Source organism: Telmatherina bonti (genome assembly GCF_933228915.1).
Source record: "Telmatherina bonti genome assembly, chromosome: 13".
Lineage (NCBI taxonomy): Eukaryota > Metazoa > Chordata > Actinopteri > Atheriniformes > Telmatherinidae > Telmatherina > Telmatherina bonti.
The window spans coordinates 17,604,898-17,628,520 of record NC_136611.1 but is presented as its reverse complement, the minus strand read 5'-3'; the positions used below and the strand labels follow the sequence as shown (position 1 = coordinate 17,628,520).

Genomic DNA, 23,623 nt, shown 5'->3' with positions numbered 1-23,623 from the left:
GAAAGGGTGGAAATATTTAGCTGAGGCCAGAGGTCAGTCACAGGACTGTTTAATATTTATTGCTTAAATACACACACCAGTCCTATATCTGTTACATCCTGCTGTTACTGGGCTCGACCCCCTTTTTGCTTTCAGATCTGCTTTAATTCTTCACCCCATAGACTCAACATTGTGCTGGAAACATTTCCTAGAGATTTTTTCATCCATATTAACACGATAATTTAGCATCAAACAGTTGCTGCAGATTTGTTGGCTGCACGTTCTCTAATAGGCTGAGATCTGATAAATGTAGAGGCCAATAGAGAACAGTAACTCATTGTCACATTTAAGAAAAAACTTAAGATATTCTATTGTCTATTTTTGGTGAGTCTGTATGAACTGTAAGTTACAAACAAGGGTCGTCACTTCCGGCTCTAGCCCACCTGCTTCAAGGTTTGATGTGTTGCGCATTCAGAGATGATATTTTGCACACTTTGGTCATGCTTACATTAAATGTCTAATGAAACAAGAATTACCCCAGAAACATTACATTTTTATCATGAATATATTTCTTGAATTTACAGAAATGGGTTTTAAACAAACAGCAGCCTTCTCCATCTACATCTTCACAAGTAGCTGTTCAAACACATCTGTATTTACGTAATCCTGCAATTATAACATACTGATTTTTTTAAAAAAACAAAAAACAATATATCTGTAAGATGCACCATCTGTGAAGCTGAATGTTATGTTTCTATGTGATTATGTCAACATCTTCATTATCTGTGGTGTGTGAAGCACGCAGATGCATGCAACGGTTATATCATGCACCCACAGCAGTGCTGCATCTGCAGTCATGCTGTTATCATCTTACTTTTTTAATCTCCTGTCATAGTATGAGTTACTGTCCAGTTATACAGAGTAAGAGTGATGATGATTCATTATTACAGAAACTGCTCCCGCTCCATATATCATCATTTATAGCTCTACCTCAAAGTGAATTAGGCTGTTTGCCCAGCCATGAAACCCAATCCGTGCAGGTGCACATGGCTTGCTTTATATGAAGTGTGTTCATCTGTGCATGCCTTTGTGCTCATGTAGTGTGTGTAGAAGAACATCTCTGGAGCATGGTAGGTAGTGATAAGGTAATTGGTTTCCCTTCCTCCACTCTGGGACAAGGTCACAGTCACCGTGTCACCACTGACAGGGATGTGGAGGATTAGCAGATTAATAATAATAATATCAGGATTATAAGATGAAGCTCAATAGAAGTTAGATCATTTGAGAGGTGGCCACATGAACATTACCTCACAGAGAATAAGCATTGCTTAAATCTGTGATAATGAAAACTTTTATCCGTCCATTTCCTTAACCACTTGTTCCAGTTAAGGATTGTGGGGATAACAAAAACACTGATGATAAATAACAACAAAAAAAATCAGAGGTGGTAATTTGTAAGTAGAAATATAATTTTTAGAATTATAATTTTCCTTTAAAAAAAAATAATTTATATATATATTACAAATCGGTCATTGATTTAGAAATGTTGTTGTTAATACTGGGGCATAGAGCCACTATAAGGGGTGTCAATGACGAAGAATAAGATGTGGAGTCAATAAAACTTTTTTTTTTTTTTTTTTTTTTGTAGTCTTGTTTTACCTTTTGTATGACCATGTGAGAAAAAAAAGTCAGTTGCATGAAAATCGTATGCTGATGTAAAAAAAATGACAAAAATGGAGTAAAGGGTTTAAATCAACATGCACAAAGTCTTGTGTCATGCAGACTGCAGTCACAGTTTTATCATTTTAAGAAAGCAGTCCCCTCTATCTTGGTAAATCCAAGTGTGGACATTTTACTGTAGCGGTCATGCAGCCTTTTTTTTTTTTCTCTTTTTTCTTAAGGATGGTTTGGAGTTTGACTGAATTTTGCCAATATGGCAACTAGATTGCTCTTAACTTTTTATCAGGCACTCATGGAAATACTTAAAAATCTACAATTGTCCCCATAGAGAAGCGTATGCAAGTTGTTTTACCTAACAAGATTAATCTCATTCAGTGAGCGCACAAAGCTGCGAAAGGCATTTTACCAGTCCTCAAAACTCAGAATTCTTATTTGCACTGGTGTGCTACTCAGGCTGGATATGCCAACAAACTGAACAAACAAGCAAGGTAGACTGGTTCAGTGGCTGATCTCCATCTAAAGAGTCTGGAAACATTGGCTGGGAGTAAAATGAAGAAGATAATCCAGGCCATCCTGAAAAATCCTTCTCACTTGCTCTATAATGAGCAGGGGCTGTTAGGGAGCAAATACAGCCACAGACTCCTCCTAACAAGGAGTGAGACAAAGCGATTCAGTGTGCCTACCGCTACCAGACTGCTTAAAAGCAGCTAAAAGTTATTTTTATGTCGAAAGCTGGTCTCAATGACCTGTGTGGGATGTAGCCTGTTTTTTTAAAGAACAATGCGGAGAACTCCATGTGGTTCTATGATTTCTTGGAGTAACATGTGGAGGCATTTTGTGTGTTCAATAAAGTCACCCAATGTGGTTCTTTGATGTAACAAAAGTGTGAAATGTCAAGTCAGAGTCCTTCCGTTGTGTTCTTGTTCTCAGTACATACTGCTTTATTTGGCATTCTGATGCTAAACTACTGAAAAGCATCACAGTCAACTGTACACTAATTGTTACGGCCCATGGCTGTCATCTAGCTGACCACCATTCAAATCATCATCACCTGGGAGATTGGATACACCTTGTTTTCTTCCTGGCACTGCCCTTAGACTGATATGCTGGATGCTGATTGGTCGCCCACATGCCCACATGCTTTTGATTGGCGGGAACTTCTGCTGAGCACCAGAATAAAGGCTGTCAAAGACCTTTGTTTGGGGCAGCTGTGTTTGAGCCTCGGTGCCACAGCTTGCCACTCATTCACTGACAGTGCATGAGGTTGACTGTTTGGTGTTTGTTCCTTAGTGAACATTTTTGTGATTGTAGCTGGTTGGTGCCAGCTTTGGTTTATGCTTTTGTTGTTGGATTTGTTTTGGCTTTTGGTTTGTGACGCTTGATGCTTTTTAAGGTCAAGTGGGTCCTAAATAAAGTCTTCATTTTTGTGCATCTTTCTGGTTTTCTTTTGTTAATGTTGCCACCCCTTTCTACCCCTGGACAAACTCCATTGGGGGTCGTAACACTAATAATGAGACCTGAACACCCTCCTGTAAAGCAAATTTGTATTTTTAGATGGATATGACTGCAGGCCGTAGACTGAAGACGCTAAAGCCAACACATCCTTCAACGCAGCTTGTGAGGTTGATGCTACATTGGAGCTGTGAAGGTTTCAGCCTGACATTTCACATAACTTCTCGTTTTTATTAAGAAAAACAAATAAAACAAATGTTTAAATTTAACTGGTGTTGTATTGACCCACTTGTGGACAACAGAGATGATGGGTGTGACGTCAGTCCGGAAAGGACTGTAGTTTTTATATAAAGTCCATAATTGAGCTTCCTGGTTGGAAATCTTTGATCTTGTTCTGCACTCTTCCTTCCAAGTGTTTTCCCAGAAGATATGTGCTGAGAACATACAGCAGCTTACTTTTAAAATCTGTTTAAAGAAACCATCTAAAACCACCCTTTTTTTTTTTTCTTGCAAACTTATTAAAATGTTCAAAGATTGTACTCAAAGGCCATCTGTTAAATCAGTATTTCACAACATGCCAAAGTTGAGGAAACATTGCTGAAAAGTTAAAGTATGATTTTTACAAAGCTGCAGAATAAACAGAGGAAATTGTGTCTTAGACTTTAACTTGTTTTTTTTTTGTTGTTTTACATTTATCTCATTTTAAGTTTTGGCGCTCTGCATTACTTTCCACCCAGCAACCAACACATTGATTTGTCTCTGCTGTGTCCTTATTGATGCTCTGGATTGATCCTTTTACTGGCTTGGGCCCTTGAGATTTAGGTGACTTCAGTAATGCAGACAGTTTTAATAATAACAGGATGAGATAGTTGATTGTTTGAATACTTTAAAGGCATGAAGTGGCATATTGGTCGAACAATACAGCTTAAATCTCCATTTCTCTACAGAGCTGCAGTGACAACATAGAGAGAAAAGCAATGAATCAGTTGCATTTGTCCTTTTCAGCTGGCTTTGGACTGGTTTGTGTGTAGGTAAAGAGGGCATATTATTGTCTTTAAATTCCCACTCATCTGTCTCTCTGTCTCATGTGGTTCACTTTCTCCCAGAGTATTCAGATAAGAGTGAATGTTGGCTTCAACTGGAATTTTACGCTTCTTCCCTCACGGCGTGTCAGCTCAACCAATTAGATATGCCGTGTCATAGAATAAACTGTGTAACAGTCGATAAGGACCACTCATAATTGAGCTGGCATGCATAATGATTAAATAACCAGCTGCCTTTAACTAGGACAGGGCACACAGGGTCCTAATGTACGAGTTCTTGTGTGATCCAAAAATGTCATTCGCCTGTGCTAGACTGCAGCTTAAGCAGTACATAAATATAAACTATATTATTTATCTGAAGACTGTCGATAAAACATCTTCCTCTCACCCTACAGAGGACCAGGTCCTTAGACCTTAGGATTCTGAAATAGTTGTATAAGCCCTTACTTCCAACTCTGCATGTTATAACACTACTTTAAGTAGTTCAGCAGAAGAACACAGAAAAAAATATAAAAATAAAGGTAAAAAAAAAAGGAAAGTGAAGAATAGTGAGAGTCCTACGCTTGAGCATGAATTAACTATTACCCTCCAACCTCCTTAGATGATACATAATAGTTGCTGTAAAAAAGAAGATAGTGCTGTAAAACTGTTCTCTTGTTGGCATTTACTGTGGAGCTAGGTAGCCCCAGGCATTGATACCTGATACACATGACTCTTGACCAAACACCAGAATGTGGTAAGTTTGGAATAAAACTATACTGGTTCTCTGCTCTCCTTGAGAAATGATGAGAGAGGTTAATGTTGGCATCTTCTTTAGCCACTCTCACATGCTGGGTGTAACTGTAATACCCTTAATCCCAGTGGATGCACTGTGGACTACCACTTCCTGCTCCCATCGTTCCTTAAGTCCTTCCTTTATACTTCTCTGTTTTAAATGCTTCTTCCTGTTTGAGTAATGCTGTCTGATTAGAGTGGAAAGAACTCTGTGAAATACAGAAAAGGAGCATCAGATAATAGTTTCATTTTGTGTGTTTTATTCTTTGCAAGGAAGCTTGCTACATCATGGAGAGACATCTCTGTGAATTGTCCTACAGATCATCATTTATGTACATGGATTAGTAGAATCCCATTGTTTGACCTAAATTTAAAGGACAGATTGTGGGAACAGCCCTGACAATGGATTAATATCTTTGACAGTATCATTAAAGCAGAAACTCAAGGTGACAATGCAAAAACACATGTACAGCTGCAACGGCAGAGCACTGGAAAGTCATACCTCTCGTTACACATCGCAGATCCATCGCAACAGTCTTTCCCTGCTTCTTGTCTTCTTCCTTTCTGGATAATTGGTCACCGCCTGCTGAGACTTGAAGGTCTTCAAGGGTTTGTTGAGCTCCTGACAATTAGCACAAATTGTTTTCAGAGCAATATCTATATAACTTGGTTATGCCTTACAGTGTGTCCTGTCCCAGCTAGCATCTAACACGTTGATGCAATGACATCTTAGCCCAGTCTGCACTTTGGGTGCTATCAGCCATTATAAATCCATACTTTTATGGATTTAGTGCTTATTGGTTCAATTCTTGTCCAACTGCGATCAGAGTCTCCGTGCTTTTCCTCAAGCAGGTGTTTTTTAGCCACTTTCTTTATCTACCAGTGATACATCCTACAGAGGGATTTTATCATCCACAGTTTTTCCTTTGGTCACCTTCTTGATGAAAACATGGATGTTTAATGTTTAACTTGGTGAATCTTACAGTCACTAGTCATCCCCCAATTTTTTTCTGACCCATGTTACTGCTTTACTTAGCTGCTTTAATGCCTGAGAGGAATGCCCATGTTGTGGAGAGGCAGGTTATCTGCAAGCCAGTTGAAGGTGTTTTAATGTTGAGGTGGTGCTTCATAATCAGGATTGTGGTTCCCATTGCTGTTGTCTGGTACATTTTTGCTTCCACTATTTCTTAGTTTTGTTCAGCCCCATCTTGTCATGGATGGAGGATAATGTTGAAATAAATAATTCATACTTTATGTCCTTTTATACATAGTGTGATGATGTTTTTCTATCTTTTCTACTTTAGTCATGCTTGTCTGGCCTGTGTCTGGACACTACTGGCTGCAAGGATGTTGCTTTTCTGAGAAAAAACACTGGTAGACGTTAGATTTATACATACTGGTGCACTCATTTCAAAGTGCACTTTGCCTTTGATAAACTGAAAACATTCCTCGCTGATGCTCTATTTAAAGTGTGTATGCATCTGTGTGTTCAAGCGAGGCTGAGGGGAGCACTTTGCTGTCATTAGGTGAGATCATGTAGAGACAGGATGACAGGGTTAATTTTTAATGTCTCGCCTTTGGAAATATAAAATATGTATTTGGCCCTTGTTGGACATGACATAGACTCTTTATATCTCTCTTCCTCACTCTCTCTCCCTTTTCCTCTTTCCCTCTCTAGTCAGTCTTTCAGTCACTTTTATTTATTTTTTTCCTTTCGGTTTTTTTTAAAATTTTTTTTAATTTTTTTTTTAGCTCTTTGTGTGTTCTCTCTTGCTGCCTCTCAGCATGTTTGGCCCTGTTTCACTCTCTGTCTGGTTTGTTTTTTCTTCTTGCTTGGCATCAGTCCACCTCTCTTCTCTCGACAAGCGTCTGCCCTGAGAACCAGACACAGGAAAGGTGTCGTTTGATGATCTGGATAGAAGCCGCTCACAGCATAGCCTTTTTTCACTGTGTTTTTTTTCCCTCCTCGCTCAGGGTGTCAATGTCTGTTTGCTCACAGATTTAACAGCTTAGTAACACTATTGTCAAGGATCAACCCAAAATCCTGAAGAGATAGAGACAGATAAATTCCAAAACAAATGCTGATGGAGTACTGCAGCTTATGTCTAGAGTAGGCTGTTTTTTTTTATCATTTGAACTCCCCTAAACCCCTCCTCTGTCTGCAAAGTTTTAAAACTCAAAGAGCACATATAAACACACAAACACACACAGGCACGCACACACACACACAAATGCCCCATAAGCAGGTCAACCCAAAGACAGACAATCACAGCTGCGCCCACAGCAACACACACTTCATTTCCTTACTTATGTTACTCAGATATAAGGATAAGTCTGAATCAGCCAATGGGGACATGTTGTCTCAGAGATCACCAACAGCTGATTATAGCTGCAGTGATATAACAAGGATCACAGGGGACATCAACACAGTTGGGCTGTTGAGGCTTTGAAATGTAATGTTGGACAAGTTTCTTTAAAAGAGCTGAATAAGTTATGTTATCACGACGATGCTATGTTGTTGGTTGTGTATCAATCATGTAGTTAAGTCATGCTTAAGTAATGCATCATGTAAATGTGTAGTTATTGCAAGATGAATCATGATTTTTCTTCTGATTATAAATAAATAAATAAACATTATAAATAAATCATCACGTTACTGCATCCTATGTGATTAGCTCACACTTAATAATAATGCTTACAAATGTAAATTGACTTAAATTTATACAATTACATGCAGTGAAAAATAAGATGCATTTCAGTTCCCTGCAGATCCAGACTAGGTAAAGACCATATCAGGGAAATAGAGTCAACAAGCCATTCATTGAGTTTACAGTAGTACACGAGAGAGAGAGAGCTTTTTGATTTACAGTCTTAATTTAGGTTGACACACAACATTTTTTTTGTTGAATGTTCTCCAAAAAGCTTTGCAGCAGGTTGCCTTACTGTTTTAGGTTTAATCAATTAATTCTTTAGTTAATTTTTATACCTGCTTTTTTCAAAGGAGGGTCAATAACAATCATTCATGCTCACATACGCAGCCTCCTCACAGCAAGGCAGCGGCACAAACAACATTTTTTGCTGTGAGGCGACAGTGTTAATCTCCACGCCACCACAGGCAGATCCGAGGACGTTCATATTCCTGTACCCTCAGTCAGGGTTCAAAGTTTGAATATTTTGAAGGGTATTTAAATTTCTTCAATACAGACTTCCTGCTGTACATTAGTGTGGTGGTTAGCATCATTCCCTCACATCAAAATGGTTTCTGTTTTGTGCCGCAGCTTTTCTGTTAGAAGTTTACAGATCCCATTTGCAAGCATGAACACTTGTTTTGCTCTTGATGATCCACAATGTACTGATTACCTTTCCAGAGTGTACCCTCTCACCTCGTAGCTTTATGGAATAGGCATTTTTCCCCTTTAAAAAGTCACATGAGTACATCATGCTGTGTTATAAGAAAATTTTTTCTCGTTTGCATCTTTACTTGACATGGCTGATCAACTGAGAAAGGTGAATTAAATATTTAAGTGATAGTCTGTGGTGTGTGATGTGTTGGTGGGATAATCCTGTACAATATAGGAACTCCTCTGTGTGTACATGCGTGCTTGCTTTACTTTTAATCTTTTATAATTGATGAAAGCATTGACCTGAAACTCTTTGGCTGCTACAACAAAATGTGTTTTGTTATAAATTTCCCCAAACTGTGAACCAGCTCAGCCAGCTCAGGCTGTAACACATACAGCCAATATTTCTTCCTACTGGCCTGTTTCTACTTACAGTATTTTGAGTTGTCATTGTGCATCAAGTCTCCTTTTCAGTCATTGTTCTGTGAACACCTTTACTATGCAAGAGTTACATAACAGATTATTTATTGAGAGTTGGAGTGTGACTCAATAACAAATTTATAAGGTTTCCTTGGCAAATGATTGCAGGGTTCTTACCTAATTCAACACATTAAAATGAATTTATGTGTGAAATAAAGTAAGGCAAACATCAGTAAATGAACTGACTGTTCTGTCTGGAAATCAGGTCATTTAAGTTTTTCTTCTTCTTCCAGCCATAAAGGATGCATGTAATATTAAACACAAATCAGAGGTGGTTGGTTTTAAGAGTTGCAGGGGGTGAGAAAGACTGTACACATTCAGATCACATTTCAGGAGAAGGATGGAAGAGATAACAATATTTGTTTAAATGAAAAACTAACAAAGATGTTTGTTTTTTTTTGTTTAATTAAAGCAAATGCTCTTTTAAATGCTTTCTGGATACAGTCAAACACTGAGCAGCTAAGGTTTAGGGCACCTAGTCTGACAAGCCACTATCTCAAACAAAAGTGCTTCAGTTACAGCTCTTCAACACAGTCAGCTGATGTCAGTCCCGATGTGATGCATTTAGATGCAAGTGTCTGCACTTAGAGATGGGATGCAAAGCTAATGAGTCGGGCTAATGTCCTTAGCTTGTTTGCTGACAAGGAACTCATCAACTGCTGCTGATGTGGCAGGCACTGGGCAGGAGATGAAACAGCAAAGATGTACCAGGGTGCTTTTATGGCTGATTCACATCTTTCACAATCATGTTCAACTTAAAGTAAACAGAAAGGAAGTAAAACTATGTTGCTGTAGCAGACAGCTTGAAGCGCATTTAGAAAAAGAGCATGTCAAAGTCATTAAAGCCAACAAGTACAGACTCCATAACACTTTCTAGTGCAGCTGAAAGCCGGAAAACAGTTAGCAATCAGTTACAGCCCAGTCTCACCAGAAAATGTGAACAACATTTTTACCTCATGCAGAGGCTCCGCATCTTGTGACTGTACATTTTAAAATTGTATATCCTTTGGGTTGTTGTTTCCTGAAGGGCCATGTTTATTTATCCAGAAACACAAACCAATAACTGTTACCTGGTGAGAGAGAATTAGAAAAGAAATAAATTGCATGTGAAATAAAAAAAGTGTGATGATGTCTGAAACCAAAGAAGTTCTCTGTGAAAGTATATGAATTAACACCGTTATTAGCTCCACATGAAAGATGCTGATGGGGCGAACACATTAGAATTTATTTTTACAGAAGAAAATTGTGGGCTGCATGGTGGCATAGTGGTTAACACTGTCACCACTATCACAGAAGGTCATTGGTTCAATCCTTGGCTAGGGCAAGCAGCCTTTCTGTGTGGAGTTTGCATGTTCTCCCTGTGTGTGCATGGGTTCTCTCTGGGTATTCCTAAAAATTGCCCCGTGAGTGTGAGTGGTTTTTTTTGTCTCTGTGTGGCCCTGCGATGGACTGGTGAGCTGTCCAGGGTGTACTATGTCTTTTGCCCAGAGTCAGCTTTGATAGGCTCCAGATTCCCTATAGCTTGTGGGACATTACAGTAGTGCTGCTTACTGCTTCCTGCTGAACAGCAAATGAAACTCATGTTACTAAAGCAGGCCAATTGCTAATTGTTGTGTTACCGCTTTGATTTTTACATGAATATTAGGAAACCCATTCATTGCATATTTTGCACACAATATTGCGACTAGCTTTACGCTGACTAGCCGCATTTAGCTTCTACTCTACAGCAAAATAAAGACAGACGTAAATTGCAATGTTCTGCAGCTCACCAGGAACTTGCTGCCATTGTTTTGAATATTTGAATATATATATATATAAGTTCTGAGAAAGTATATAATATTTTGGTCATTTGCTCATTTAAACAGAGAGTGGGTTGTTCAACCACATGGCACTTTTATCAGACTCCAATGAACAAATTCTTTGCCAAGGTTGACTTATGTCTTTTCTCTAGAGCGATCTTCTTTCTGGCCTCCTCAGACATTGTTTTCACCTTCTTACTTTGTTCAACTATGGCAAACTTTTGTTCGAAGAGGAGGGAAAAAGTTTTACAAAGCAGAGACCTCTGTGTTTATACAGGGAGCGCTGTAAGACAAAGTGCTGCAGGTCACATGATCCCATGAGAGCTGGATCCACTCCTGCAAAATTACAATGTGTGGTTTCTGAAGAGGGCAGCCCCCTCAGAGCACCAGCACACATCAACCACTGTATATAGACCCCAGAAAGCATCCTTTATTACTCACTAATGTTTGGGTCAAAAGTTGCATGGTTTTCCTTTAAACAGTTCTTAACCCTCTGACATGTTTTAAACAACTGTCACAAATTAATGTGTCATCTCTGTGTAAAATTCTTTAAAATGAATTTACTTTGACGTTGTACTGCATAAGAGTGAGGAAGAATATTTATTGAGCCTTCATGATGAAACTGCAATGCTTTGATGTTTGAACCAACATACTGTAGCTTATTTGAATTCTGTCATGGGAACAAATCAGGGCTGTTAATGCAAATACTTACTTGCTTTAATTGCATGTTGTAGCCAAAGAAACAGTTTTAGCTCTGTGTGTATACATGTGATGGTGTTTATGTGAGTTTTGGTTTTTTACAATGTTTAGCTGTCATTTCTCTTTAACTGAGCACAGAATCCCTGTCCATCAGTGAATTATAATGGTTATATGTAGATTAGGTGATAGGTTATGGTTAGGTTGGACAACAGGAAGAGACAATCTGCAAATCCTGGGTTATGGTAAAATGTTAGTCTAATAACATTGACTGCTGGGGTCAATAGGCTCAATGTAAGACTAGAAAGTGTAGTTATATTTGAATTAAAAATGGATGCATACTGGTACAGCATGTTCATCCTTACATCAGCTAAACTACCTCGATAAACTTTTCACATTCTTCATGTGGGTTTGTGTGTGTGAATGCACGTGCACACAAATAATGACAATCCTGAGCACCTATCTGTGATGAGTAAATATTGACTGAGGAGCAGGTGATAAAAGGAGAGTGATTATTGATTGTTTTGTGTCTGCTCTGTGTTCAGGAACTTCAGATATTTACTGGCATGATTGTAGGCTGAGTCAACAACATGACCACAGTGGCTATATTATCAGCAAGAGGCCAAAAAGATGCAAACGTAGTTCTCTCAATAAACAAGATATACTCTGATGAAATGAAGTGTGAATCACAAGAATATTGCACAGTATAGTCGCACACTGTTAATATAATGGTGTCTACCAGAACCAATTGTTCATGAGTTGTGTTGGCATAATGAGAAAGCTTTGATTCATGTAAGAAATGCTGATAGATCATAAAAACATACTGAACTAACGTGTTTTGTGGGTTTACAGAGAGACACCAAAGGCCAGTTCCTGTTGGATCACGTGTGCAATCATTACAACCTGCTGGAGAAAGACTACTTTGGCATTCGATATGTAGATCCTGAGAAACAAAGGGTAACCATTGACACAAAAAAACACAAATACAACCATAAAAATGTTTCTTTTTCTTTACATTATGATTCCTCCCTCATTTTCCATTTAACTTTAGTTATTTTCTATCACAATTTCTCAGAGTCCACATCACTTTTTTTTTTTATTTAAACAAACCGTTCAGATGTTTGTCTGATAATTATTTTATTTCTATCAACCTACTGACCTTTTCAGTAACTGTATGCACAAGTTTGTTTTTTTTCAGTGATTTGTTTTTGTTTTTATAGAAAACTGAAAGAAAACTAGGAATGGATGTGTCTTTGCTGTATGAAAGTCAAACCATTGTGCAATGGGCTGTTAAATAACTGGTAGTCATGACCAAGCTGTCACGGTGGTTGTAGGGAAGTGGACCCAAATGCAGGAGTCGGGAAGCCGGTATGCAGAAATCAGACATCATTTTAATCGATGACAGAGTGAAGGCCAAAACCAACAAATGAACCAGCAACACAAGACAAGAAGTGAGGGGTATAAATACACGGAACACAATGAGACAGGTGAAGTAATTAACAAAATGAAACCAGGTGAATTCAATAACAGGAAATCAATAAAGCTAAACAAGAACCGAGGGAACTAAACAGGAAAACTACAAAATAAAACAGGAACCCTGAAAACAAAGCAAAGGGAAAAACCCAAATCATGACACAAGCCCTTCTCTGAGTGGTGCAGCTGCTCAACATAAAGCATAAATATCACTTTTATGCTCTATGTAATATATTAGAATTGTCCAAATGGCCGTACTACATGGCAAATTTCTACTTCTGCCTCAGGCCAGATTCAGAACTTTTAATGACCCTTGAAGAAATTAGACTTTTGTGGAAAGTTACGGAGATTTCATTTCTTTGTGAGGCATTGCATCCACTCATTCACTCACAAAACGCTGAAAGTTTAACCTCTCGACTTTGTCAGGGTCACAGTGAAGCTCTTCCAACAACACTAGTAACTAAGAAATAAAAAAGGTTTGGGTGACAGATTTTCAGAAACCTGTAGGTGTGAGGCTGCTTTAAAAAGGAGCCTGGGTCAGACTAAATTCTGCATTTGTATCTGATTTGGTCCAGACAGATCATCGACTGGGACGTATATGTGAGAAGGGCAGCTTGCACAAAAAAAAAGGTTAGGGTGAATACTTTTTAGCATTATTGGAATTGAAGAGTTTTTCTGCTTTGCAACAAGAGAAAAGAATAAACAGATTTTCACTGATGGAAAATGTGCTTTCACTTTTTCCCCACTACCTTCAGGCATAGTTTTATTTCTTCTAACTTGCTTCACTTTCGCCAATGATATAAACTAAAAGAACTCAGTGGTTCTTCTTACAAAACTTAATTGTTAATCAAGGCACAGGAACAGAAACAAATCACACCTACCAAGAAGATACTTGTAGACCAAAAAGCATGACAAAAATAGCAATGTTTAAATGGGAAATTGGTGAGCTGCTGGTGAATTACATGACAGGGCCAAAGTTGAGCTCAGTCTCCCTGTTTCAAAAAGCTAACACACGAAGCACACCAGTTTCACCTCCGATGTAAAATAAGAAAAGACCAAAAACAAGCAAATATTAGAATGTGTTACCCCTCCAATAAATGCTCCTAAATAAAACAGCGAATTTAAAAAAAAAAAAAAAAATTACTAAATGGTATATGTTTTATTTTCAGAGTTAGACTATTTGAAATAACAGAAGTATTTAAAGAAACTACAGTCACATCATTTAAAGCTACTCACCTCCTGCTGGTGCATTTGGAGATATATACAAAAGACATAAACAGAAACAATAAAATCTTACCCTACCCCCTTTTGTTATTCCTTTTTTCTACCAATCTGTAGATATAGTGCTAACTTTGGTTAGAATCAGTGAATAAAATACAGGGATTCCTGAGTGCCTGTAAACTCTTAAAGAATCGCTCACTCCCTTTCCCAATGTCAAAAATAAAATCCTGTTTACAAATGTTAAAAAATATTACACAAAATATGCATGTTGAAAAGAAATAATTGTTTTTACAAACACAAAAAGTAATTTAACACATAGAGGAAAGAAACGCTTCGTACTTGATTAATGTATTAAAGTAATCAGAAAGACCAGTGATCAGCCAGTCAACACAAGTTCAGCTGTTTTACTAACTGAAGTGTGGCCCTGTTTTTAGGACTAGCAAACTACTCCAGTTCCATCTCCACCCATATTTCACACCCTGGTTAGTCAAAAATATAACGCTGGCTCACTGAAGAAACACATTTTTAACATTTGCTCTCTTCTTCAGTCATTAATACAGAAAACACAGATTTATCTTTCAGCACAATATTCAATATTCATTTGTGAAAAATTTAATCAAATGCATAAGAGCAACTGAAAATGCATTACAAATCAGAAAATAACATGAAATGACACAACTGAAACAAAATATATAAAACAATAAAAAAAAAACAAAGAATAATAATTAAAATTATAGATAGAGATAAAAGAAAGAAGATAAATATTTACTTGGTTCCCAAGTTGACAAACTTGGCGAGCTAGCAGTCAGAATTGGGATGGCCGCAGCTAGAGGGTTGCATCCCCTCCAGACAAACATCTGTCAGAATTATAACATTTCAACTATAACATATAAAATGTATCTGGGTTTTAAAAATGTGTGGTTTAACTATTAATCAAATACACGTAAATAGAAATTCAATATCTTTTATTTGCTCTTTTCATGGACATTAATTGTCTTATTTTACTGGATCTTTTGTTTTTATCTGGCTTTTCCTCACACTCTCATTCCTTCCTTTTTTTAGCACTGGTTGGAGCCCAATAAGCCTGTGGTGAGACAGATGAAGTGTAAGTGTCATTTCTGCTTCTATTGTTGCATCAGTGCGTTTTTATGTGCGTATTTAACCTCTTATGCATGTGTATGTTTGTGTGTGGAAGAACTTGCTTTGCTTTGCTTTAGTCTCCTGAGAGTCATTGTTGTGCAACAAGGTCAAGCTTTGGAACAAGCAGGGAACCCCATATGGACCGTTTGACAGCCACAGCATCATGCATGCGACAATGTTAAAAAGACAAAAACACAAAATAATAAACATTAACATTCTTACATATATAGATGAAAAACGTAATCTTTACAGTTAAAATAGTCTGATTGGATGGTTAATTCATGATAGACAAAGAGAACTTTGACGAGGTTTTAGAGCCTTTAAATCTATTGTTACTGGAGAGAAAGCCAGACTTTTTCTGAGATGGACTTCAGGGAAACAAACTAACATAAAGAAGACACAGAGAGTGACAAGAGGAGGCTCTCTCAGAGACACAAAGATTGCTTGAGGTAAATGATCTGGAGTGAAAATGAACTCACAAAGAAATGCAAAAATGTTGCATGGGAGACTGCTGCTTTCAGTGGTTGTATACAACACATAACTGAAAAAAGGTAAATAGAAAATACTTTTTCACATGTACAAATGAACCAAATGACATTTACTGCCTTGCTAACTTCATACTGGATGCGACACCAGGGTTGATGTCACATCCATGCTTCATGCTTTGCTACGAAACAAGTCTGGGCAGTCTTGCAGTAAAAGAACCACTAAGTTGCTAAATAATAGGAAAGTTCACATTTTGATTCCATCCTGAAATTTAGAGGAATTCTTTAAAACGTCACATCAAAATGTTTTACTTTAGCTCTGTATTCATCAGACACTTTTGGAAATAATAACTTTTTTTGTTTCTTTGATTCCAATGACAAGCACCTCAGTTTTGGCTCCACTTTTAGACAAGTGAAGTGACATTGAAAAATAAGTCTCTTTTTCTTCATGAAAATTTAAAGCAAATTTCACTTTGGGGATTTTGATATTTTCCTCAAGTAAGACTAAATCATGCAGCCAATGTTCCACAAAAAAAGAAAAAGAAATGGCATGACTTCAGACTTTGTTGGCCTCTTTTTCTTCTTGTTCTCTGATATATCTTTATTTCTATCTTGTCTCAGAAGATTTACTTGGTTTCTTCATTTCTCTCTCTCCCCCTCTCTCTCTCTTCATGTCTCTGTCTGAAGTTAACCCACCCTTTTAATGACTCTCCTGTTCTTTCGGTCCTGTTATAAATTAATGAAAGAGCTATTAGCGGTGCATTTTGCCTTTATGAGAAGACATCAGGGTGAGGCCGTGGATATCAGTAAAAACCAGGAAGAGATATGAAGGAATCAAGAAAGATGGGATAGAGTAATAATGGGGAATATTCAGGGGGCTAATTCAGAAGGATGAGGAGACAGTGATGGATAATATAACTAAAGATAGAAGTCAGATTACTGAGGGAGAAAAAGGGGGATGAAAAAGATCGGAGAAACAGTCTGAGATGAGAGAAGCTGACAGATTGAAAGAGAAAGGGGATGGAGGAAGCATGTTGAATAGATCTGAGCTGCACTGACACATCAGTTCTCCCTGTGGCAGGATTTACTCTCAAATTAGGTTTACGTGTGTTTGTGTGGCGAGTGTTTTATGTTGTTTTTGTGCGTCTAAGCTTACGCACATTGGCTTACGTCACATTTTTTATGACTGCTTGTCTCTACACTTTTGTGCCGATTCACTTTCCATTGACTGTTTTCAAAAACAGCATCACTGTCCCTAAAGCCAGAGCAAGTAAGCAGCTCAAGTTCTTTGGGAGCGGGTGGGAGGATTGCGTCTTTCATATTGCTCACCATGTATTATGTAGATGTGAACTGTTTTTCATGGCTAGATAATGGCGCAGAGGATCCTGCCATTAAAGGCAGACTGGTGAGGGCCCTGTGAAAATCTCTGGTTAGAAAATATTCACTTTCTTCCTTAAAGATGTTTGCTTATATTCCTAACAGAAAATTGATACATCTTTCTATCATCTCTTTTGAACTAAGCTTCACTAAGGAGCACAATTAATGCAAAAAAAAGTCTCTTGTTGTTCAGTATGAAGCCTTGTTTTAAAGCTTCCTGCTCCCCAATATAACATGTTAAACAAACGGTACTCCTGCTTTGTTGTCACTTTCTTGTCTTTTTGTGATTGTAACTAAAAAACACAACAGCCCAAAATTTTCCAAAAATACATTTTTATTGCCTTTAAAACTCCCAAAGTGCATCAGTTTACAGTTAATTTTTTAACAGTTATTTTTCCAGTTGTTTCTCCTTTTCTTTTGACCTTCCCCGTTGTTTTTCCTGTGACCCTTTATCCCTTTGTTTTTACCTCATTCCAGCTACAGAACTTACACTGTAAATATCAAGTTGTGTGCTTTATAGCAGGGGGTCTTCACATTTCCAGGCCAGGGACCCGTATTGGAGCCAAACTGATTCATTGACCCTTGATAATATTTTGGCTGAAAGTAACTATAGGGACATCAAACATTGATCATTTTACTACAGTTCTGAAAGCATTTATTATATAAAATGCATAACTTAATCATGTTAAGTTAAAAAGTGTGTGAATTTGAACTTCCAATGAAATAATGTGGCATCACCGTGATGCTGCTGATTAGGCTTTATTAGCCAGAATGAAACCAGAGGAGTTGGAAGCTCAAAAGCTCAGTTTAGCTCAGTGAAAATGTCAATAAGAATAAAAATGTATGCAAGTTTGGTGCCACGGGCATTGTGCAGCAGATCTTTTGTTCTTTTGGCGAAGTAAAAACTTTCAGACAGATGTGTGTAAATCCAACACCAAGACAACCCTTAAAAAGATACATCTGGATAACACTTTACAATAATGGCACAAGTTATATACTAAGGTAATGCGTACATCTTGATGAACTAATGCATTAATTAATGACGACTTTATCAGAAATTTCTGTTGCTCATCGTGAACAAATGATGATCTCAATGTTGATTGTGTGATTACTTGACCCCTTCAAGCTTTATTGATAGTCACTTAAAGCGCTTTTACATATCCATGTTCACCCAAGTGAACTTTTTTGAAAATGGAAAAAAAAAAACAGTAGCAGGGAATTAAATTATACGTTTCTATCTAAACTTGCTAAGATGTCAACATTGAATTAATGTTCATCAATTCAGAGGATCATCCAGAGGAGGAAAGAAGTCATGACTGTGTGTGATACTCTACACAAAATAAAACAATTCCTTAAAGAGGAAATTGGTGGTTCACTCTGATTGATTAACAGCTAATAAGAGACTGATTTTTATCTGATTTTGTCGATAAATAATGATATATTTTTGAAGTGAGTGATATGATCGTCCTCTTCCTTGCTGTTCTTTCATCTTTAGGCTTTCAGTAGTCCTCAGTCTGTAGTTTTTTCAGAGCTTTTCATCATCATTTTATTGTTTTTAGGTTTCTGATTTGTTCTGTGCTTTGTATATTCCGAATTGTATCCTAAAAATCTAGGAACTATTTCCTAAAACAATAATGATAAAATAAAACCTAATCTCACATTAAAGAAAGCTGACTGTTGGTGTAAAATCCAACACTTTCTCCAAACTAAACATTAAAGACTTGTTTAACTTACTTGCTTATTTCAAGAATAAAATTCCATTTTGTTTTTTATCTCTTGTTGCCCAGAGCAGGATTTCATTGTTGGTGCCTTCTAGGAAACTGTGATGCTTGGAGAGAGAGAGGAAAGGTTAAATTAGATATGACAGGAAATAAAATATAAGCTGTTCTACCTTGACAGAGCAAACGCTGAATATAATTATGCATGTGCATGAATTACAGTTTCGTGTGATGTGAGAGACCTCAGGAGGGAGTTTAAGCCACTGTCGTTTGATCCAAACCCCGCAGCCTGTTACAGGCTCTGAGTGTTTGTGTGTGTTTGAGTACTTACATAAGCCTGTGTATGTATGTTAGAGAGCATATTTAAACACCATTCAAAGCTAAAATCCTCTCTGGAACGGTCCCACACACAGAAATAAAATGTGCCAGGTTGCAGATCAAAGGAAAAATAAAACAGATTCCAGTTTAAGTAAAACACGTGTCTGCAAGTCTGAGGACATTAATGTAAATATCAGTACCAGAAGCTTATTGTTGATTTTCTTGTCCCTATCTTCTTTTTTCTTTAGTTTATCATAATTCTCATTGTTCTGGTCCTCTTTTCTCTTTACTCATTTATTTATTTCAGATGTTCTCTTTCTAAAAAACAAAAAAAAAAAGACAGAAATCCACTGATTTATCAGTAATTTAAACTTCCTCTCAATTCACCAATTCTCCAAATTATTCATTAAAGTCTCTTTTCTGTTTTTACTTTGACTACTGTCTCCTCTTCATCCCTCCAGTCACTGCTGTTTCTCTTGTCTCCAGCAGCTCAGCAGCCGTACACTATGTGCTTCCGGGTGAAGTTTTATCCCCACGAGCCAATGAAAATCAAAGAAGAGCTCACCAGGTAAAAAACTAACACATATATAAATATATATATATATATATATATATATATATATGTATATATATATATATATATATATATATATATATATGTATATATATATATATATATATATATATATATATTTATTTATTTATTTATTTATTTATTTATTTATTTATTTATTTATTTATTTATTTATTTATTTATTTTTTTTCCGGGCAGGGAGAACCTAGTAGCGAAAATAAACAATGAGAAAACTGAAGCCTAAAGTTGAAACTAAACTCAACTATTTAGCAACAGCAGTAAACTTGTCACACCATTCAATTTTTCATCTTGTTCTTCTGCTGTTCCTGCCTCTTCTCTTCAAAGACAAGCTGAAGGGACTCGGTTGTGTTACAGTGGTTCCTGATTCCGTCTTATTGGGAAGCTAATCAGTATCCATGGCAACACATGTCCCTAGTTTCAGCATCCCCGTCTTTTGTTTCTTTGTGGTAACACCAGACCAATGAGCATGTCAGCAACACGCCTAAACTTGCCTGCATTGAAGAGGTCTCCATAGTAACTACAGCACCACTCTTTGCTGTAAAGTTGATGTTTCCATAGCAGTACTCTTGCTTGTAACACTGCCATGCCGACACTCTACAGTTAATATTGTCCATCTGACAGTGATGGCATTAATTGTTAGACGACAATTTTACTCTTAAATTTGAAATTTGTGAAAATATCATAAATTCTCATGTTTTTTCTTTGTTTTTGTTCTTATGTTTTTTTCATTTGTAATGTGGGATTTCAGTTTCTGAAGGGATGTAGAAGAATTACAGCCGATATTTACACAAAATTAAATGCACATTACGATATAGCAGAAATATTTATGCCAAATTGTTACCACACATCCATTTTACTGTACTTCCTATTTGAATATATCAGATATAAAAAGTTGTAAGGTGGTATAACTGTGTTTATGTGTGTGTTTGCACAGGTATCTCCTGTATCTCCAGCTGAAGAGAGACATCTACCACGGTCGTCTGCTCTGCCCTTTCGCTGAGGCAGCATATCTGGGAGCCTGTATTGTACAGGGTGAGGCCATATCATATTTGCTACATTTCAAATAAACTCATTGACAAAAAAGTGTTTTAATTTGAAATTTCAATGTGCAATTGACAGGAGCAAATTTTAATTCACAAATATTTACAATATCTACCAAGACTCTGTGAATGATACCCTTCTATGGCTTTTTTTCACACAATTAGCAGTAGCAGATAAATGTCAAATAATGCTACAGAGCTTCTTGCTTTAATATGGATTAAGAAAAGAATTAGCTGGCTATATCATATGAATGAAGCCTTCTGGCTGATACATGAAGCGCTGAACTGTGCTAATGTTCTCTGATTGGCTCATATCCCCAGAGAGCAGTGTGACTGGCTAAGCTATCTTAACCCAGAGCGTGTCTGCAGCATATCATTGGCCGTTCCGATTAACGAGGACAGGTCCCTGTCCCACTTTGTCGGGGTGTTGATTAGAGAGCTGGAGAATAGTTTGAGGATTATTGTCTAATTAAACTTCAAGCAGATTTTTTATTTAACCTTTATTATCATTGTTAATTAGGAAAGGATTTAAAAGGCAAATTAGTGAAAGTCAGAAGTTTAAACTGGATTCAGAGAGAAAAGCAGGGTTTCATCAGTGTTTCCAGCCAACTGCTTTAAATAGATATACATAAGATATTTATGGTACATAAAATATCTCCTCAAGCCTTTTAGTCAGCAACACGCAGATTTGCTGATGAAGCAAATCTGTCTAATCAGAATTTAAAGGAATCATTTAATGTTTTGGTAAATTGCCAACTTGCAATACAGAGAAGAATATGATGTCTTTAAGTGAAAACTTATACAACTTGGTATGGTAGAATCTGAGATAAATGAAGTATTGGTAAATATTTTAATGTTTGAATTTGCAGGGACAATGTTTCTACTCATTGCAGATTTTGTGTAAAACCACTTAAAAACCATCTCAAAGTTTAGTAGTTTCAATCCCTCCATGTTACATCAGAGAGAACGCAGATGGAGGATGCAGGTGCAAGTAGAGAAACTTAAAAAAATAACAAAGGATGTTGCTGAAACAGCGAGAAAAAGGGTTAGAAAGTCTGTCCAGGTTGGCTCGGGGGGAGAGACGAGGATAAGTGTACATGCTGACTGGAGAGCAGCGAAGACTGCAGGCTGAGCAGGGAAACCACACTGAGTGGGCGATGACTGGGACTGAAATCAGGTTGTGAGCAGGTGAAGATGATGAGCCGGTGCACAGGTGTATGTGATCAGGTTGATTAGTAGGCCGGTGATGTGGCGCGCTCGAGGGAGGGAAGAGATGACGTTACACTCCATCATAAAACAATCAGCAAACTTCACAATATGTTAAATATTTCTATAAAGCAGATAAATGAAATGAAATTAAAATGAAATTAAATGAAAAATACTTTATTAATCCCCAAAGGGAATTTGAATACTGTAGTAAATTTTTAGCATGTACACATTTAATTAAAGTCCCTCTGCCACTGCAACAATGTCTCCTTCTTTTAAAGCTGAACTCGGAGACTACGACCCAGAGGAGCACCCATCAGACTACATCAGAGACTTCAAACTGTTTCCCAAACAATCCCTCAAACTGGAAAGGAAGATTATGGAAATACACAAAAATGAGCTCAGGTAAAAAAAAAAAGAAAAAAAAGAAACGACAAAGTCTGATTTAGTTGTAGGTTGCTCAGGTTTGATTTGTTATTTGTTGTCTGGAAAAAGGTTTTTTATTTCAGCTTGATGTTGGTGATACATGTAATGATTATGCATGTGGTGGCTTTGCTGTTTTTTTTTTTTTTTTTGTTTGTTTCTTTAGAATATGCAGCACTAAATTGTTTTTTTTTTTACAAACTATAAAAGACTGTCCATCATTTTGACTGAACACAAAATTGTCTGATGCCCAGAAGTTTATGTTGTATTGTCCTGTAGACAGCATAGCATTTTTATTTATTGTAGATTAAATTGAGGGCAAATAAAACTAAAATCCCTTCAAGTTGAATGAGGATTACTTACAATCTGAAGCTTGCTTTAAACAACTTCCTTGATCAAAATCTGCTTCTGGCTCATTTAAAAGCTCCTAAGCTTTATATAAGTTGCAGCTATCCGACCTTGCAGTTAACATGACTGTACATGATGGAGAAACTGCATGAGGACTGAACTATTTGCAAGATAAAGTGAAATAAATGCGAGCAAGGTTTATGAACTCAAATTTTTGCAATAATATAGTCACTGAAAAATGGACTTGTGTGTTCTGTTTAGACAGATTGAGCCCCTAAATTAAAAGATCACATTATTTACAAGGATGTGCAATTCCATAACATCCCCTGGGATGTTTGTATCGCCACTGGGAATAATAACATCATGGGGCTTGTGACCGTCACACTTACGATGATTATAGAACATCAAAGCCAAATCTTTAATTTCCTGCAATACAGAGGGAAACCACAGCAAGCCCTCTGTCTGCCCTGTTGGGTCTGACTGACAGGATTAACAGCATAGATTAATACTGAGTTTTAGAGACTTCAGGTGATTTCAGTCAAGGCACATTATAATGGAATTAACATTTCACGTCACGCTTACAGAGACAGATGTACTCTATGTGGAGTCTTGATGAGCAGCAGTGCACCTCTGCAAGCTTCTTAGCTTTTGGCCAAAGAGTTGACACACAGTTTCTGAGAATTTTGAACAGTTTAAGTGCAAAATATAGTAGACCAATTTCAGTGAACTTGAATGTTAATGAATATAAAATTTTCTCTGTTCTATTCTAGGGGCCAATGTGCTGCATTAGCAGAGTTGAACATGCTTCAGAGGGCTCACAGCCTTGAAACATATGGAGTTGACCCTCATCCATGCAAGGTAAACCAAATCCCTGTTTTAGTCAGAATCTTATTTACTCTATGTATAGAATTTGCTCTGCACCTTGAGTTCAGTTGCAAATATTTTAGTTTTTGAGGGCCTTCATGTCCAAGTTCCACCTCTGGTTCATTGCTTCTATGCTTTCACACTGACAATACCAACTCTAAATGTGTATAA

At 37.2% G+C, this 23,623-nt stretch overlaps 1 protein-coding gene across 1 annotated transcript in view; it reads left to right on the top strand.

The window, feature by feature from the left end:
- The window catches only part of frmd3 (FERM domain containing 3), a gene marked incomplete at both ends in the record, with an annotated part of 46,862 nt that overhangs the window by 5,996 nt on the left and 17,243 nt on the right, over positions 1-23,623 (top strand). The window contains 6 exons of the mRNA XM_079250832.1: positions 12,097-12,201; positions 15,001-15,043; positions 19,463-19,544; positions 20,506-20,603; positions 22,099-22,222; positions 23,359-23,446. Of these exons, the coding sequence (XP_079106958.1) occupies positions 12,097-12,201; positions 15,001-15,043; positions 19,463-19,544; positions 20,506-20,603; positions 22,099-22,222; positions 23,359-23,446 (540 nt within the window). The remainder of the gene's footprint in view (positions 1-12,096; positions 12,202-15,000; positions 15,044-19,462; positions 19,545-20,505; positions 20,604-22,098; positions 22,223-23,358; positions 23,447-23,623) is intronic.